The sequence below is a fragment of the Agelaius tricolor genome, unplaced genomic scaffold, assembly GCF_023055355.1.
Source record: "Agelaius tricolor isolate 1412-34295 unplaced genomic scaffold, bAgeTri1.0.p SCAF_3, whole genome shotgun sequence".
NCBI lineage: Eukaryota > Metazoa > Chordata > Aves > Passeriformes > Icteridae > Agelaius > Agelaius tricolor.
The window spans coordinates 29,911,450-29,927,917 of NW_027269263.1; the positions used below are offsets into that span (position 1 = coordinate 29,911,450).

The 16,468-nt window shown below is 37.5% G+C and overlaps 1 protein-coding gene across 1 annotated transcript in view; it reads right to left on the reverse strand.

Annotated features, from left to right (window-relative positions):
- The window catches only part of TMTC2 (transmembrane O-mannosyltransferase targeting cadherins 2), a 234,432-nt gene that overhangs the window by 87,457 nt on the left and 130,507 nt on the right, over positions 1-16,468 (reverse strand). The window contains exon 3 of the mRNA XM_071423340.1: positions 9,328-10,156. Coding sequence (XP_071279441.1) covers positions 9,328-10,156 — 829 coding nt within the window. The remainder of the gene's footprint in view (positions 1-9,327; positions 10,157-16,468) is intronic.

Here is a 16,468-nt window from a genome sequence, read left to right on the forward strand (position 1 = left end):
AAAAAGAAGTGAATGACAATTAGAATCTCAATTTTTTTCTTCAATAGTGTTTAAGGATGAAGCGAAGCTAGTCCCAAAAGAAAAACCTTAACTTTTTTCTTCAAGAGGGTAACAGTTTCACCAACAGAGAAGTGACAGGCTTCCCCAAGAAAACCTCTGAAAGTTCAACTGCAGACTCATAAAAACATAATGAAAAGAGTTCAACATCTAAAACGGTTTTTTTACAATACAGAGCCACTACCACTCACAAAGACAGCAAGATCAACTAGATCATGTTTATTATGTGGTTTGAGAATGGAAAAATTCATCTAAATGATACACATTGCTACTTTCAAAGTGGGACAGTTTTTGCTTAACTTCTGTACTACAGTTTGTATAAGGTATTTATATTTTTCTGTTATTCCAAAGAAATAATGATTTTTTTCAAAATATGTAATAAATTCATGCATATAATTTGCAATAATATTCTTCTAAAAACTTCACTCGTTAATAGAATATTTTTATCAAGTTCCTTCCTTTTGCTAACTTAACCACAAAATTGCCCAATTTCTTGTTTCCTAAAGGGCTAATGGTTTCTACATAACCATAATTTATACATTTAATCTGCTTTGTACATTGATTTTTTTTATATTGATGGGTATGTGGCAATGTTGAGAGAGACTGTGTCAGAGATCTATCACTTCTTAACTTTTACATATTTTTCTATTTATTAGGGTTGTTATTTATAGCATTTGTTCAACAGTTCATCTGTTGATCAATTGCAGGGCTTTTGTAATGACAGCAGGTGAAAGGAAAACAAAATTGAAAACTATGCACTGCTTTGAAAGCTATCCAGCAACATGTCAGCATGGGTACTAACCAACCCATGTTTGGCAGGCAGAGCTTCGGTCTTGTTTCTCAGTTCTGAAACCCCAATGTAAATGAACGTAAACTCATGGCCTGTTCTACTGCTGATACTCCCCCTTCATCCTCTGTGTTACAGAAATTAACTCTTCCTCCTCAAAGGATAGCAGCGTGATTCTGACAGCTCAATGAACCTGAGAGATGAGACCGAGCAGCTGCTGCTCTTCTTTGGCTTCACCATTACCTACCACCCTACAGCCAATCATGTTTGGCACAGCCTCCCTCATGCTAAAATGATTTTTGTGAAGAGTATGGTATCAATCAGACAACTAAAATGATGCAGGCTAGGGAAAACAATGAGAAAAGGATGACCACAGTACCTTTAACATCTGATCTAATCACTGTTCTGTTCACAGCAGAGCCCAATCACACATTTGCACAGCTTTGTTAGCTACGTGTGCATTGCAAGTGTGTGAACACCATAAGACATTACTGCCACAAAGGTCCCATTCCAATTAACTTCACAATGGTCAGGAACAGAGCTGTGAACGGTGCTGATCTGAAACTCTCATTATATGAGGAACTGTATTTAATTGAAGCATTGGATATAAATCATGCAAGAACATGAAAGGAGCAGAAAAATGCAAATGGAACAAGAGGACATGTCTGTGTATCCCAGTCATCTCAGGATGAACCCTGAGGAACTCTTCAAAGCCTCAGAGTGACTCAGGCAAAGAGGGGACCATGTACTAAATTTGTCAAATTATGTAACCTTCTTAACAGTAGGCTTTATAAAAAATTATCTATGATACATTCAAAATTATCACTTATGTCCCAAGTGATCAACTGCATCCCAGCCTCTTGCAGCACTGGCAGGATGCACTGAAATGTCAGCCCTGGTCCTCCAAGCTACGAGTAGATGGATCATTGTTGGTTTCTTTCCAGAAAAGGGGAACAGTGAGCACAGTGTCCTGGGAACATCCCAGAGGAGCCATGGTGAAAAGAAAATCAGCATTTGGGTTTGTAAAACCAAGGGAATCTTCACATGTGCTCAAATGACACGTCAGACTTGGAAAATGCAAATTACTTCATATCCAGGTAGCAGCAGGCTTTTCGTAACACTTCAAGTTGCCTGGTTTTGTTTGCTTTGCTTTAAATCACTTAGAAATGCAAGACAAGAGCTTGTGAAGCTTTGCCAGCCATACATATCCCCATTAGTATGGAAATATAGGTGGCAGGAAGGAAGGTAGGTCATAAAATTACCTCCTTCCATTTATCAGTGAAACTAATTAAAGACACTACAACTATTAACTAGCATCTTTATTGGTCCATATTCAAAATACCTTCTGTATTTTAAGACCTCAAAGAAAAGTTCAGTGTGCTAGAGCATCTAAGGAAAGAGAAGAAAATAGCATTGAGAATTCAGTCATTCTATTTCATGATCTGCTCTTCAATTTAAAACAAAACTATATGCAAGCCTCCTGTGCACATTGTAATGGCATCAGCCATCATTTACTTTTTGGATGCATGAGGATTGGCAATGATGATAGTTCAGGCTTAAGTAATAAAACATCCCGTTACCCAAAGGAGGGGTATTTGAAATCTTAAAATACTTCTATTTATTTATCTACACTAGGACTTTACCCTACCACAAGTGGTATAGAAAGGCATATGTGTAGATTACTGCATTGTCCATATTAAACTAATGTATGTGGACCTGAATATGTACTGATACAAAATCCATGACAGGTAGGAAAATGATGACATGTAACTCAATGCAAAAATTTTAAGTAAGGAGGATTTTTTCCAAGTTGTCAAATTTTGAAAAGAAGATAAAATAATGAAACAATTGGATTATTATCTAATGCACTTAAATAAACATGCTCTGCTTGAGAACCAATCCAGATAATCTCATTTTCCTCTAATTAGAAGTAACTCTTTCTCTGAAAAAACCTCAGGCTAATTCTGCAGAAGACACAAATATGAACCAAAGGTCTCTCTTTTAATCAAACTGGAAAATAAAATCTATCATTTTCTGGCAAAAACAAAACAAACAAACAAAAAAACTTACGCCATTTTGCTTGATATGCTACAAAAATTCATCTTGCCAAAGCTGATTCCTCCTTGACTGGGCCTGTTTGGTTTTTTTCCCCCTACACTGTAGTTTTTAGCCCAGATGAGCTTGTTGAATGATTTTGCAGAGCATCTCGGGGAAGACAGGGGAAGAAGTAACAATGTGATTGGCCCATGGCTCAATGTCTCATGTTTGTTTCTTTAAAAAAACCTAGCTATTAGTTAATAATAGTTTCTTTCCTATCCCCCTGCACTTTAAGATTCACAGATTAGAGATACTGTTGCACTACACTCCAAGGGGAAAACAATAAATCCTTGTTTCCAGACCTCTACACATATATAAAGGAAGAATATCAGGCTTTCTCGTATCCTGCTGAAGAAGAAGCACATCCCACACTGACTTGGGTTTCAGAGGAAATTACAGCACTTCGAAAGAACTGGAAGAGAGAACACTGTCACTGTAGAGTAAATTCAGAGTTTGAATTGAACTATAAACCACTTTCCTTCAGCTCTCCACCGTATTTGGCATAACCAGACTGTTTTGCTGAGGGAGGGCTGCCTGTGGCATGCTCAAATGCCCTAAATAACTATGGCTGTTTCCCAAACAACTTACAAATGCCCATTCCTTCTACACTATTTAATCATCCAGAGCAGCACTACCATCCATTTAGAGAGCCCCAAATTGTTTCCAGGGAGTAGGCTTTTTATTTAACTTTCAAACAATTCTATGTAGTTCATTTGAGCTAACTCATTTAAAGCTGTGTCCTAGTTCCAACCAGAACAGAGTTATTTTTTTTTACAGGAGCGAGGCAAGGTGGTGCCTGTAGTCCCAGCTACCCTGGCAGGCATAGCCAGACCCTAAGGTTATTCTCCCATCACCTGCAAGATAGAGAAAGCATTTGGGAGAGCCTGGGTGGGGACACTGATTTGGGGAGCAGTATTCCTAAACCAAAACAAGCTTTTAAGAGTTGCAGATAAAAATGTATTTCCATTTTATTTTAAGAACTTGGAAAAATCCCGTAGGACATTTATCCCTCAAATTCTGATGTTTTTGTTATGAACAGAGACCCCGATTTATCATGGTATATCCTGCGTAATTCCTGCATAACAGACTTATATAGCCATATAACTTTATATATCATAAATGACACTTTTAATGTGCAACTCTAACCTATGATTTTGTTACCTAAATAAAATCATTGTATCTGCCATACAGTAGCTGTTACAAAGGTTCCTACTGGTGGCTGGAAAGATTTTACACTATTGAAAGATGATATACCTTAAAGTAATTTCTTCTTTAAAAAGTAGCTAAAGCTGAAAATTATTATAGAAGTAAAGGAGAATATTCATGCAACATTTAGCCTAAAAAGACTTAAGTATCAGAAAGTTCTGGCAAAGATATTGGGAAAATGGATGATTACTTGTTACTATGTTTCTCTGACAATTTCTAAAAACATTAACTAAAAAGAATATCAAGAATCACCATAATGACTATATATTCTGATATATATTAGCTTAGGATGGATATTATACTGCCATAAATACAGAGAAGTTTTAAAACAACCATGAACCATGAAAAAAAAAAAATCTAGTCTTATGGTAATAGGTAATATGAGCTCCATTCCAGAAAGAAAAATTGAGATTAAAGTGGTTTTTTCAAAGACTAAAGAAGATTTAATTAGCAAAACTAAAACTAATTCATGAATACCTAACTCCAGATGGTATGCTCATATCACTGGTATTTCCTAACAATGATAATACACAAAACTTTTAAGTGTACGTATCAGCAGGTTTTATATGTTTAAAGTCTGATGTTTTATATGACAATCTGTGCACTGAAATCACTTTCTCTCTCAAGCTGTTTTCCCCCAAACCCACATTTTCTATTCAGTGCAATGTTATATTAATCACACTGTTTATTTTATTATTGACATTAAATGAGCCTAAGGAAAAAGAAATAACTACTGTACAGAGCAATATTTTGGGCTGTTGGGCTAAAAACTGGTTGTAGTTTTACTGACAAGCTACATATAAAAAATTTGAATATACACACCAAAACACTGAAAGGCAAATTCCAAATGTTCAAACTATTTTTAAATGCCCAATGTGATATTTATTAGGACACACACTGCTATACTTAGGAAGTACAAAAATGTGTAGTGAACAACAAGCTGTGTGTCACAGCAATAGCTATTGAAAGCTCTAAAGGTATTAGAGGAGATACTGTCAGCATAACATAAGCTCTTAATAATAAGCATATCTGAAGAATGCTGTATCTTAAAATATTTCAATTCCTTTGGTTTCCAGTCACCAGTAGTGATTCAAAAATAATAATAATAATAATGGAAAATAATGTTTTATTGCATCTTTTTTGTTTGTGGGAAATAACAGTTTCTCTACCTAGCTTAGTACAAAATATAGTAACTGTTTTTCCTCACTGAACTGAGGTGAATTTTTAGTTAAGCATCTGCTCTGTATAGCAGGTCAACTCCTTCCTGGAAGGATCCTCAAAGCCTACTTGCAAATGTAATGGCACCAGGTGATTAAAATTTCATCAGTAAATATGACCAAGCAACTAATACCTCTGTGGCAGTCTAGCAGTTTAAGCCTCTCTATTTTCTACTTCTTTAATCAATGTCTGTCCCAGCTATAAAAATATATAATGATCTTCCATGTTCAGATGTGGGCTGCAAGGCCCAGAGGAAGATTATGCTTTTTGAAGCCTATTTTTGGTACAGGGAAAACTAGAGTTAATGAGGCATAATAAGCACAATTATTTTGTGTGTCATTACAATTTTATATGAAACACAAGGTAATCATCACCACAGAATGACCCTCAGTCTAACTGAAAAAGACGTGACAGATACCACCCACTTTTAACTTTTTTGTTTGTTTTTACACTTTGGGAGGCTTCCTTTGCTATAAAAGAACATTCAGATAATGAGAATTGCTTTATATCACTTGGGCTGCTCATTAAGTTGAAGGCAGAACATAGAAACACTTGTGTCTTTCCCTCCCTACGGTCAAAACATGCATACACCCACTTCAGAATCCATAAACTAAATTAGTCAGTCTTGCATATTTCTCCCTCAAGTGCTGACAAACTGTAACAAGGTACTTCTTGGATCACTTTAAAGTTATTTGAAATACTAGTCGTCACCAGAACAGCAGAATAAGACCAGTGAAGATGCAGCTAAGGCATCCCAAGTCCTCACAAGGACTCCTTCAGCCAAGGGATGGCAGCTGCCTGCCACACAGTGAAGCAGCCAGGAAAGCTGGCACACACAGGGTAATTTGGAGGCAGCTTCACCATCTTCCTCTCACTTAACTCTCCCACGGTGCATTTTCAGGTTTTTTTAAGAGATAATCCATGCTCATGCTTTTGAGTATTTTTCCCACATTGTCAGTGATTGACAAAAACAGCCTGGAGAAATGTAAACTGCAGAAAGGCTGTGGCTGCCTGCAGGAGTAGAGGCTTTCTCACCTGCAGCAGAACACGACTCTGCCTGCACTGCCTGCAAGGTACCCCTGAAGGGACCAGAAGAAAGTACCAGTGAGGTGATTATCACCCATTTCTTCCCTGAGGATTGAAGATGGAGAAGCTGCTGAATATGTTTGCCTCAAAGTCCCACAGTAGCAGATAAGATTATAATCTTACACATATCACAACACAGAGAACCCGGTAATAAACCACCACCACATGAGACAACTCCATTTCCAAAGCAGTTCAGCCACATTAGTACACAAATGCACCCATGCTAAAAGCCTGCCTCAACAAATGCCCTTATGACTACAGCACATCAGCTCAGTGTTGCACAGCAGTCAGCCATCAGTGCCATTCAGCCTGCTAGACCAGAATACAGATGGATCTGGAACAAAACACTCATCTTTTTCTTTAGTAAAGCTGGTCTTCACAGATTCCTATTTCTTTATCAGTTTCCACACCGTGAGTTTTTCGAAGGATGCCTCATTGCTTTTTAGATTACGACAGAAGCAGCTCTTGTTCAGAAGAAGCTCTTTGCAGGAGATGAGAGAAAAAGCAGAACTATCAGGGAAAATTATCCTGCTACTCCACAATTTTCAGAAGTAAGAAAATACTGTTGAGTAGAAACTTGCTACAAGCTGAGGAAAGCAGAGAATTAGGAGTGACAGCTTCTTCTAAGTAGCCTAAAAATAAGGAAAACACTTCTCCACTCTACTGTTTGACTGAGCAGCCCATTGTCCCACTCTCTGAATAGCCTATTTATCACTAGAATTCATAAAACTAGAAAAAAGAGGCAAACAAAAATAAATTGTTTTTCCTATGTCAACCTCATTTAATTACTGAAGAGTAGTTTGAATTGTTGATCTCCTAATGCTTTGGCAGGATTGGCAGCCAGTCTAGTCCAGTCAGGCTTGCCTGACTATATGAGAAATAGAAAATGAAATTAGCATAGTCAAAGCCAAGGATAATTTTAGAAATATTTACAATAATGAATAGAGTTGGGTGACAGGTCACATTAGCTAGGGGTGTCGTATACCCAGCCTTGTTGCAATGTATGTGGGCTAGTAAATATTCAGCAGAAGTTTAACAGGATATTTTGAGCAGATTTATTTAAGTCAGCTCAGTCATGTCTATATCACTGCATGACATACTGTCTTTGCTTTTACACATCTTACAAGACACTTAATGTCAGCTTATATGGCAAGAAACCAGACGATCATGTACACACGAGTCTGTGCATACTGAGATGTGTAGATGAAAACAGCTCATCTTGTCTCCTGGGAGCATAATACCCAGTAGTCAAATTTCCAGACAATGCTGCAGCCAACCCTACTATTGGGCAAAAAGAAGCATGTTGTGGTTTTTTTGATCACAAAATCTTCCTCATTGCAAGCAGACAACTAATAATCTCTGGGCATCTCCACCAAGGACAAAAATTGAACATGCATTAACTAACCAAGTGCATACACACTTTTCTTTCCAAGGAATTCCAGTGTTTTAATATGAGTTTTATACTGTCACTAAACTTGTACCTCTCAGAGCTTCATATAATCACTCTGGTGTGCTGGCTCGCTGTTCAGTTACTTCATTTCCTGCTCTCCTGTGCTAGTTTTGAAAAAAAAGTAAAACAAATGGGATGTGCTTGTTCACAATTTTAAAAACTCACTTACTGCAGCAACAAGTTCAGTAATTTTCCTAGGGTGAGAAAGTATATGAAGAAGAGTTACAAAATCAGACTGACAAACCACTAAAATGCTGCTTTGCTGGGCATTTTATCTGTCAAATCTACTTTTTCACTTTCTATCAGCTCACAGGAACCACCTGCATTTGCCTCTTACTATCACAGCTTTTAGACAATGGCATGATACAGCTGTCTAATCAAAATGCACAACTCTATTAGCAGATGACTTCACATTACATAAGGAGTTTCTGAGCAGAGCACTGAAAAAACTCAAGTACTCAAGCCCTGTCAAATTTTTTTTTCACAGACAGGCAAAGCAATCAACTAATCCCTTCTCACTTCTGATGAGCTGTGAATAAGGAAGGCTTAGTCAATGTCTACATTGCACTCACAGGTGATATTTTGGCCACTCATATAAACTTGCATTTGTGCCAGGAGCAGTACAGCCAGGCAGCATGGAGTCCAGGATCCAAGCTGGATCTGCCATACATGCTTGAAACCACACAGCTACAGCTAAACATTGTTACTGATACCTAAACTGGCAGGTTTACTACTGCCTGTTTGGATATGTTTACACTAGCTGTAGTCACATCTCATCACAGCATTGATATAACCTTTGAGACGTGGATGGGCAATGTTACAAATAGCTGATATTTACACATGAGCAGGAAGGCAAAAGTATTTGACAATAACTCTTTACAGTACTCGTAGGCAAGGGGAACTACAGTAATTTCCTAGGCTGAATTATACCTGACCTCATTTCCTCATTTTTATTATGTAGTGTTGACATTATTTGCATCAGATGAAATAAAGGAACAGCACTTCCCTGATGCTGTCCTTTACTACTTCTTATATTTTCTAATCAGAGAAAACAGAACATTTGGTTAACTCACAAAAAATGTTCATTAGCGTGCTATATACCAGATTCCAAATGGAAAAACACCAGGGTGGGCTTTATAATACTAATAATGCATCTTTAATTTCAAAACACAGAACTAATACTACTGAAAAAGAAAGTATCCCCTTACCTTAGGGTCTCCTTTTCTCCATGTCAATGCCAAACCTGTAACACCTAATCAAAACACATTCCTGCTTTTCCCCATTTTTTACTGATGGACATACCACTGCAACTCAAAATTACATTTCTTAAAGTATTCTCTTTAGATGTTGCTAGTAAAATCAGACAATTCAAAGGCAAAGATAGACAGGAATAAGTAAAACATTCACCATAAAGAGCAAAAATTACCTTTAGCAGGGTTTACTTTTATCCCTGACCTATACAGCATCTCCTCATTCTGCCAGTCCCCATTCCTGACAACAGTCTTGAGTCCATAGAAAACAATTAATGCAGCAGTGGAACAAAAAACCAAGTTCTTCAGAAAGCGCTTTTGGGCTTTGACATAAAGGGCCCTGACACCTACTGTAACCAGCAGGCAGAAGCCCATACTAGGAACATACAGCACACGCTCTGCTATTACAAAGCCAACATAGAAAAACAGGTTTGTGGCAGGAACGAAGGGCACTATTAACAAAGAGAGAGACAGAATGACAATGTTCTCGGTTGAAGGAAGCTGCAGTTTCTGAATTTCATGCTTTTTTAGGCCATTCTCTTCTTTTGATGCAAAGCTTGACTTCACCTCCAGTGTCTTGTACTCCATCTCTGGGTGACAGCTATGCCCATTAGCATTTTGCTTGCCATTCATTACAGTTTTCCCATTGAATTCTCTCTCATTGCTGGAGCCCTTCAAGCTAAAGTAGGCAAGGAGGAGGAGTCCTGCATAGAAGGCCACAGTGTGTAGATTCCTCCAGTCGCTGACTGCTTTTAGAAGAGGCACAGCATCCATAGACCAGTCAAAGCTGAGGGTATCTGGGCACAGCAACAGCCAGAGGTTCTTGGTTGGTAAGTAAAAGAAGGTCAGGGTACGTGTGAGAAAACTGTCTGAGTCAGCTGCTGGATTGTCAGAATTAGAAAAACTTGGGGGCCTGTTGCCCATCCAGTACAAGCGAACACCCAGCAGTGCAGTTCCCCAGGAGGTCAATAAGCCAATGCTGAAGAACAGGGTCAAATTTTTTCTCTGAAAGAAAAAGAAAAAGCATAAATCAACACTAGGTATTTATTTGTGTAAATTATACACAACAAAGAATCAAGAAAATATCTGATAGAACTCTTTTTCAGTAATGGAAACAAACACAATAGATCTCCATCTCTGACATTTGGATCGCACCATGTTAGGGTACATTGTTGACCTACAGACTAAAGGAAATTACTCTTTCATTTAAGCTCTATCAAGAATGCATCACAGTCAAACCTTCAGATATTTTAGGGCTGTCAGTCCTTGCTTAAGATTTAGTTGTATAATGCTTTTGAAACTCTTATTTTAGAGGAGTTTATGGAATCTTACATTAGATCCTATATAATCTTCTGGCTGTGACCGAAACACAAGTTTGCCTTAGCTATATTTAAAGTCTGAAGGATGTTCCAGATCCATTTTCTTCAATCGAAGTCTCTCCTTGAGGCATTTCACTAGAGAACCAATTAAAATTTCCAAGAAAGCAAGAGACGAAAACAGACGCAGATTCCATATTTAGGTCTGCTAGCTCCTACCTATTAACTTGGAGCTTTCAGCTCTACCTACTCCAAAGTCCCACTTCATTTTCTATAAAACACAAAATGTTTCACCTCCATATGAGGAGGAAGGGCTTCTTTACATTCAGAGTAGCAGAGCACTGGAACAGGCTGCCCAGGGATGTTGTAGATTCTTGTTCTCTGGAGACATTCAAAACCCACCTGGATTTGTTCCTGGACAGCCTGCTCTAGGTGACCCTGCCTTGGCAGGGGGATTTGAACTGGACAGTCTCCAGAGGTCCTTTCCAACCCTAACAATTCTGTGATCTCAGAGCCAAACAACACATCGGGGTTTTTTCCTCAAGCACACCATAATAAATGGTCCAAAACTTTTCACATCTTTATATGTCTCTAAGTAAAATTATGGAAGCACATAGCTCACTCCACCTACCAATGTCATCATGCTAGCAACTTGAAGGATCTGCACTTATTTATGGAGTAGCAGAACATTTTCCAGCAGAAGCTGCTTCTTGGGTAAGCTCTGCTCTCGATTACATGGGCACCCTAAATGAAAGCTGGTTTACATTACTCTCTCTCTATGTAAAAGCTAAAATATATGGGGTTCTTATATTTCAATTTCTCAGATGCCTTTTGTAAGGAAAGAAAAAAAAAAAACTATTTGCCAAATAGTTACAGATACAGATTAAGTGCTTTGATTATCTTTTCCCCATTATTACAAAGAATTATTTGTCAATAATTTTTCATTTAATTAGGTTTGTTTTTTCCATCTCACACTACACACTTGTGGGATGATTATTCAATGTTTACTTAGTTATTCAGAAGCAGAACCTAACAGTAGAATGCTTTATCTTATTTCTACAAAACAATTAATTTTTCTTCTTTGTGGGTGGGATCAACCCTTGATAACATAAATTACAGATGATTGCGTTGCTCCATTTTAGGTCAATTACTAAGTTTTCTACAGTTTACTGATATTTTCCTAAGAAGACGCATTCTATTAATGATAATTTATAGTTTATCTTTAATGTATCAGAAAGAAATTTATACATTTTCGCGTTTCTACAGAGTTCCTCCTTGTGAACTTTAAAACATTAAACATCAGTTAGATTCATTAATTTAGTTATGCTACATTATGGAATTTAATGGAGGCATTAGTAGGGAACTAACAAATTTATAATGGGAACATTCATGCACTTGGATTGTGAACATGTAAAAAATGCTGGCACTTTTTATACACAAAGTAAAGCCTGGGTCCAGATTTAATTTGCCATATTAATACCAGTTTGATTTACTAGCTTTTTTACATTCTGGATAATCCACAATGTTTTGGTAATATATCAGCCAAAATCCTCATCTACACATCATGATAACTACTTTCCCTGGAAAGCCTATTAGAACAACTTACTTTTATTTGTAAGCTGGGTAATACCTTACAACTCACTTCACATACGGTTTCATCCATGCCTGCCAAAACTATTTAAATGCTTATAATGTTATAAAATGGTGTAATATAAAGCTGTTATCACTGTTATCACTGAAACTCCCAACTAAGTTTACATTTGGAATAAAAAGATTATTCAGATTTCATGGATTTGCATGTATGTCCTCACAGTAAAATCTCATGTCCCAGGTTTAACTTGTCCTTTCATTCTCATCATAGTTTTCTACATGACATTTTTTCTGTCCACCCTTCTGGCTCAATAATTTTCAAACTCATTTCCTTCAAACATACACATAAAACAACTCTCAAATAATAAGCATGACTTATTTGCTCTCTCATACATCCTTCTTATGAATCTCTTATGAAGAGGCTGCTAAAACAGAAAGAAGCTGGAAAGTAAAAGATAGTATTTTTTGTTTCTTTGAGTTAGAAATAGTCTATTCTGGAAGGCTATGCACCACTTGAAAGATTAAGATATCCCAAATATTAAGGAAGTGAAACTTGATTAACAGATGAAAAGTGAGCTTCCATAGACTGATTAGGCTGCTTTGTTATTTTGTTAATACTTACTTAACAACTGGAAGGAAATCTCACTTTTTTGAAGTCCTAACCATTGAACTTTTCAATTAAATGCCAAGAAAGTTCACATTACAAAGTTTTCTGACAAAACCATGTGAGTGCAAATATGCTATTCCTCATGGATAATAGTGAAACCTACTAAAAATTTTCAGGTCTTTCTCATATGTTAACCAAATACTAACAACTAGAAATTTGTCTCTTGCTTCTAACCCAAAAATTGTTAACAATCTGTAGCTTAGAGCTAATCAGTCTTCACCACTGGAGTAACTATTTGCAGCCTGTCTTTTAAGCTTTACACTTAAGGCCTGTAATATCTGAATCCTCACACTTGTAGGTTTTACAAAGAACGCAGATTATCCACATACAGGATTGTGTGTCATGCTGTAGCAAAACTTTTTTTTACTATTTTTTAATCATTTTACATGATTTTCAAAGGAAATGTCTAAGCACTCACTCATTGAGCTCAGAGATATCTGAGTAGGTTTAGCACCCCAAGATAATCATCATTATTCATCATGCTGTAAGCCACTAGTCAAGTGGAGACTGAGCTCTGGTAGATTCTTAAACTCAGTTAACTGACATCAGGAGTGAAGTGCAAATTTCCTGTTGCTGCCTCAGACAAAAATGGTTTGCATTCTTCCCCAGATTTCACACATGGATCTTTTCAATAGTCAGTAGCTTTACAACCTTTTAAAATTACCTACAAGTTAAGGACAGTTAGCAATAACCTGTATAACACTGACTCACCATTGTGAATTTTCAGATTTCAGAGGAGGCTCAGTCTAGAGGCAAGAAAAATCTGTCCCTAACACTTAAACATCTGTCACAACAATTAAAAGTATGATGCCTTTTTCCTTTCTCTGTTTTTTTTTTTTAGTTTTCAGTTTTCCAATCTCACAGACAGCATTGGCCAGAAGGGAAATACAAATTCATTCTCCTTTTTTTCCTCTCTCAACATTCATGATTTTTGCATAGCTTTTATCCCTCAGTGCTAATATAGTCAAAGATAACGGTTTAGCACATATTTTTGCTTTACTTTCTTTAAGGCTTTGGAAGAAAATCATTCCAGCAATTTATTAAAATTAAATAATACCCCAGTAGACTTTTGCCTGCAAAGGAAGTGCTTTCAAAATGAACTCTGCTCAGACAAGCACTTTCACTAGTAACTCTTCTGAGCCTCCTGACAGCCTGTGCTACTCTGATCTGATTGTGTACATTCAGTGCAGTCCAGGAGCTGAAGAGATCCTCTGTAATGCTTGGCAGAAAGGATTTGGATTACTATACTCACGAGTCCTAATCCAGCCCATCTGCCATACGTTTTGACACCCCCATAAATCCTCTAACCTTTCATAAGTAGCCATTTTCATCTGAGGAAAAAAATGAGCACTGATTTAGATCAGATTTAACATATCTCCTGCCTGCTAACAGGCAAGTACCACCACTGCAATTTTAGTCTTTCTGACTTTAGAAACCTTTTTCATCCCCCTACCAAAATCCATCTGCATGACCCACCCACATTGCACATTTCCCTTGCATTAAATCCTAATTCCTCACTTCATTATATTGCCCTTAAATAAGGCATTGCAGCAGATTTCTTAATTGGGCAGCCACTGCCAAAACTCAGTCATCACCTAAGTGGTATCCAAAGCATTTTGAAAAGACACTGTTCTTTTAACCTCACATTGTCCACTTCACAAACAGCATTAAATATGGCACATGATTGAGACAGTCCAGAAATCAGAATCATCACACAGAAAATGTTATTCTTAGAACTCAGGACATACAGTGATGAAAGAAAATGTGTCATCAGGGATTACTCACAGGAGTTTCTTTTCCAAATTAGAGTTCCTTAAATATATGTTGGCTTGAAAACTGGGACTTCCAAAAGTACTAAAATGCTGCCAGATCACTAGACTTACAGCATCTTCTTCCCGCCCTAGGTAGAGGTTCCTGGATAACAGATCTGCCAAGTTGGAGCCAAACTACAATTCAAAAACAGCTCGCCACCAGGAATGAAGCTATTTGCTACAACTCCTGCTGGGCCACAGTACTGAGATGGAAGTGGCCTTTAACGCTGCCTGACCACCTGCCCTGTTAATTCCTGCTTGCATGACCCACTAAATGAGGTTTACTCATATTCACTGGTGATGCAACAACTGACCTGAAGGTGTGTTTTACCTCAGAGTTGGAACTCTGTCAACAGCTTTTCCAATATTGGGATCAACTGGGCATATTTAGTGACATTTAATTCTAGTGTTAAGACCCCACACAATTTTTCTCCAACAAGGAAGTGCATTCACAAAACAGTTAAAGATTATCTGTACATAGTTTTATTGTAATTAGCCTGTAGCACAAGTTAAACAGTCATTATTACTACTGACTTGCCTTACATTAATTAGAGTTATAAATACTAGCATTTAAAATTGCCAAAGTCTCACTCTAAAATCCTTCATTCTTTAATATGGATTTTGAAGTACCAAAACAAAAATAAAAAAAAAAATCCAAACTCACCAAGACTCTAACCTCTCCATTGAAAAATAGCTATAAGGACTACAGGGGAAAAGATAGACTGCATTAAGATCAGAATCTGCAGGAATGACAGGAGATAGTACAAGAGCAGAAGGACTTAATACAGACAGGAGAACACAACAACAAAGCCTTGGAGAAGTAGATAAAAGATAACTTAGGCAAACAGAAGTCATGCAAAACCTAAGCAGGACACCAGCTCAGCTCTGCAAGGCTGACAAAGCAAAACAATGATATCACACTTAAAAGTGGGGCTCAAGGAAAAGCCACCTGAATAGGACACCGGGCACTGAAGACCACTAAAGAAGACCCCAAAGAACCATAAAAGGACTTCTGATAAGGGCTGTGACTACATAAATAATGTACTACATATATATCAAGTAAGTGGGGATAGCTAATGATTAGTGTGCATGATAAGAATTCTGTTTACCCAGCTATCAGGAAATGTTGATTAGTGGAAGGATCCTCCAAATTCCCAGCACTGCAATAAAGAATGCCTACTTTGTAATATTCAAACCCTTGTTAGAAAGTTTATATTTGGCCAATTACAGTATGAATATACAGCAGTTTGATAAATCTGTTTTCACGATCAGTGCGAGGAAAGGCTTCCTGTAAGTCCACATAACTAAATGTTGTGTAACAATGGTGATGCTATGGATATCTACCCAGAGTTATTCCATCTATCTGCAGCAGCAAGAACTTTACACAGGAGATTAGAAAGACATTGGGACCAAAAGACAGTCCTGGACTGCCAGATTGCTCAGGGATGTCTGAGCTGTCCAGCACCACTGTTACCACTGCACAGGTAGGCAGCTGGTCATCATACCTGCATTTCCTTTAACAAGTACTGTCTCACTCAGAGGTTTTACAGCGAGGGAAGAGTGCTGCACTTTCCAGACTAGACAAAACACTGAGTGCTCACTGAACACACAAGCACGTTCAAAATTATTTTGAAAAAACAGAGAAATGTTAAGAAAAATAAACTTGTATAAACGGCAGGGGCAACACTGTTTGCTTAAAGGTACACAAGTAAGAGAAGTGGAGCAAGTAATTGGCTCATCTTCAGAGAAGCATAAGAGATCATCACAGATCACAAACAACTCTATTAAACCACTGCTAGAAAGGTAAACACTGTACTTGTACTGAGGCTACAAATGAAAGCACATCCTCCAAGATACGTGAAGTAATCCGTCCACTCTTCTCAATACTAATAAATCCTAAAAGGATCTGGTTCCAACACGGATCTTTCTGAAA